The 2738-nt window shown below is 53.5% G+C and overlaps 1 protein-coding gene across 1 annotated transcript; it reads right to left on the bottom strand.

Annotated features, from left to right (window-relative positions):
* Positions 1–411: 411 nt before the first annotated feature.
* Positions 412–1320, bottom strand: LOC128903343 (olfactory receptor 14J1-like; the record flags this gene model as incomplete). Its single annotated transcript, XM_054187360.1, has 1 exon — positions 412–1320. A coding segment is annotated over exon 1 (909 nt), but the record flags the coding sequence as incomplete, so codon positions are not given.
* Positions 1321–2738: the final 1418 nt, after the last annotated feature.

Here is a 2738-nt window from a genome sequence, read left to right as displayed (position 1 = left end):
AGAAGGAGAGTGTGGAAGTGAAAATAGAGCAGCCCCGGAAACAACAAGTGCTGGTGCTCTGCAAGTACTGGGATTCTTTCCCCTCCTCCTCGGCGCTCAGGCTCTACCCCTGCAGCTCTACCCGTGCAGAAAAGGCCTGAGAAGAAGGATTTTGGGCATGACTCTGTGAGTCTCAGAAATTTGGATAGATAGGTAGTAAAAAAAAAATCTCAAATAATGACATTTATTTGTGGACAAAAGTATATAATTTAAAAAAAAAAAAAAGTAAGAAAAAGCCAAAACCCTCAACCAAACCTAACACACAGTTACCTAACCCCTAACCAAACCTACAGAAGACGGGCTTGGCGTATAATGAATTACATTATGAGTGATTTGCAGGAGACAGTTTATTGCTGCAGAAAATAACCTGGTCATTAATTTCCAGAGGGCATCCTTGAGCTCCTGGTTCCTCATGCTGTAGATGAGGGGGTTCACGGCTGGAGGCACCACCGAGTACAGCACAGCCACCACCACATCCAGGGATGGGGAGGAGATGGAGGGGGGCTTCAGGTAGGCAAACATGGCAGTGCTGATAAAGAGGGAGACCACGGCCAGGTGAGGGAGGCACGTGGAAAAGGCTTTGTGCCGTCCCTGCTCAGAGGGGATCCTCAGCACGGCCCTGAAGATCTGCACGTAGGACAGCACGATGAAAACAAAGCACCCGAAGGTTAAACAGGCACTGACCACAAGAAGCCCAACTTCCCTGAGGTAGGAGTGTGAGCAGGAGAGCTTGAGGATCTGGGGGATTTCACAGAAGAACTGGTCCAGGGCATTGCCCTGGCAGAGGGGCAGGGAAAATGTATTGGCCGTGTGCAGGAGAGCATAGAGAAACCCAGTGCCCCAGGCAGCTGCTGCCATGTGGACACAAGCTCTGCTGCCCAGGAGGGTCCCGTAGTGCAGGGGTTTGCAGATGGCAACGTAGCGGTCATAGGACATGACAGTGAGAAGATAAAACTCTGCTACAGCACAGAAAAAGAAAAAAAAGACCTGTGTAACACATCCTTTGTAGGAAATGGCCCTATTACCCAAGAGGGAATTGGCCACGGATTTGGGAAGAGTAGCAGAGATGGAGCCCAGGTCGAGAACAGAGAGGTTGAGGAGGAAGAAGTACATGGGGGTGTGGAGGCGGCTGTCACAGGCGATTGCCGTGATGATGAGGCCGTTGGCCAGGAGGGCAGCCAGGTAGATGCCCAGGAAGAGCCCGAAGTGCAAGAGCTGCAGCTCCCGTGTATCTGCGAATGCCAGGAGGAGGAACTGGGTGATGGAGCTGCTGTTGGACATCTGCTGCCTCTGGCCTTGGGGGGCTGTCGAAGATGGAAAAGACAGTGACAAGTTAGGGGAGACTTTTCTGAGAAAAATCAACACCAGTTCTCATACCTCACGCTCTGCTCTGCTTTTCCATTTCTGTCAGATCTTCATTCAGCTCTGTGGGTGGAGCTCTGGTTGGTTCTGTCCAGGTGTGCCAGGAGGAGCGGGACCTCTGCCCGCCGGATGCCCAGGAGTCAGCCCTGCTCTGCAGCAGCAGATTCGTGGGAATGGGGTGGGCAGTCCTGGTGTCCCAATTTCTCAGATAAACCTCTCCTCGTGAAAAAAGGGCTTGTCAGTCTCTGCACTCCCATTGCCATGAAACCACAGTTGCAAGAGTGTTGGAGAGAGGTTCTTATACAGCTCTCTCCCGTCTCAGCAGGAGATTCTCTTGGATTTCAGAAACCCTCACCATTTCTGCTGCGTTCAGGGACAGCAAAGGGAGTCCTGCCAGGCCAGGGGATTGTCTGAGGGTTAGTGCAGAGCGAGGGGAGCTGGCCTGTCCCTCTGTCTTGTTCCCAGCTGCCCTCTGCTTGTGCCTTTCTGAGACAGAGGGGAATCACACTCACATGTAGACCTGAAAAGACACCAGGCGCTGCTGAGAGCAGAGAAACCCACTGCCGAGAGCTCAGCGTCTCACCTTTTCTCAAGGTCTCAGCACCCCACTTCTCGCCAAGGACACACATGGCTCGTTTCGCAAACCCAGCAGCCTTTCCTTGGTCGTAGCGTCTCTGCGCTTCTCCACTGGGCATTCAGGTAACACCAGGATGCTCCAGGACAGACTGGCATCCTGGAGGGCAGCGCAGTGCTTGGAAGGACACCCCAAGGAGACACCCAAGTGTCCTAGTGATGGTATCTCAGAAGGGGAGAGTCAGCTCATTCCCCAGCCACATAGACTACTTTGCCCACAGCCCCACGGGTTAGAGGAGAGCTTGGACACTTCATTCCCATGGAGACACTTGCTCAGGGGAAGGGGTCTGCATTGGAGGGGATCATACAGAGTTTTCTGAATCCTTCCTCCCACAGCATTTCTGGTTTCTCTTTCCTCTCATTCCCTGATCATAGCTCTGCTGCCGGGAGATTTTCCTCCTGGGAGGTGTTTCCCTGTCCCATGTCTTTTCCCTGCCAGCTCTCACAGACCCCATCCCAACCCCTGTGCGCTCCCCTTGGCCCCACAGAAACCTGCCTGTTTGCCGGGCACTGGCCGGGTTCACGTTCCTGTTTGCAGGTGGAAAAGGGCAGGTCAGAACAACCCCGATGGGTCCAGCAGAGCTGATGCTGGTGCTGCCCATGGGCAGAGGAGTGGCTGAAGGCACTCCAGGAGGTTCCTGGCAGACCTACTGATCACTCAAAGCTACAGCTCAGGAGTCTCACTGACTTCTTCCCACTTGAGA

The sequence above is a fragment of the Rissa tridactyla genome, unplaced genomic scaffold (genome assembly GCF_028500815.1).
Source record: "Rissa tridactyla isolate bRisTri1 unplaced genomic scaffold, bRisTri1.patW.cur.20221130 scaffold_29, whole genome shotgun sequence".
NCBI classification, from domain to species: Eukaryota; Metazoa; Chordata; class Aves; order Charadriiformes; family Laridae; genus Rissa; species Rissa tridactyla.
This window is presented reverse-complemented; position numbering and strand designations above follow the sequence as displayed.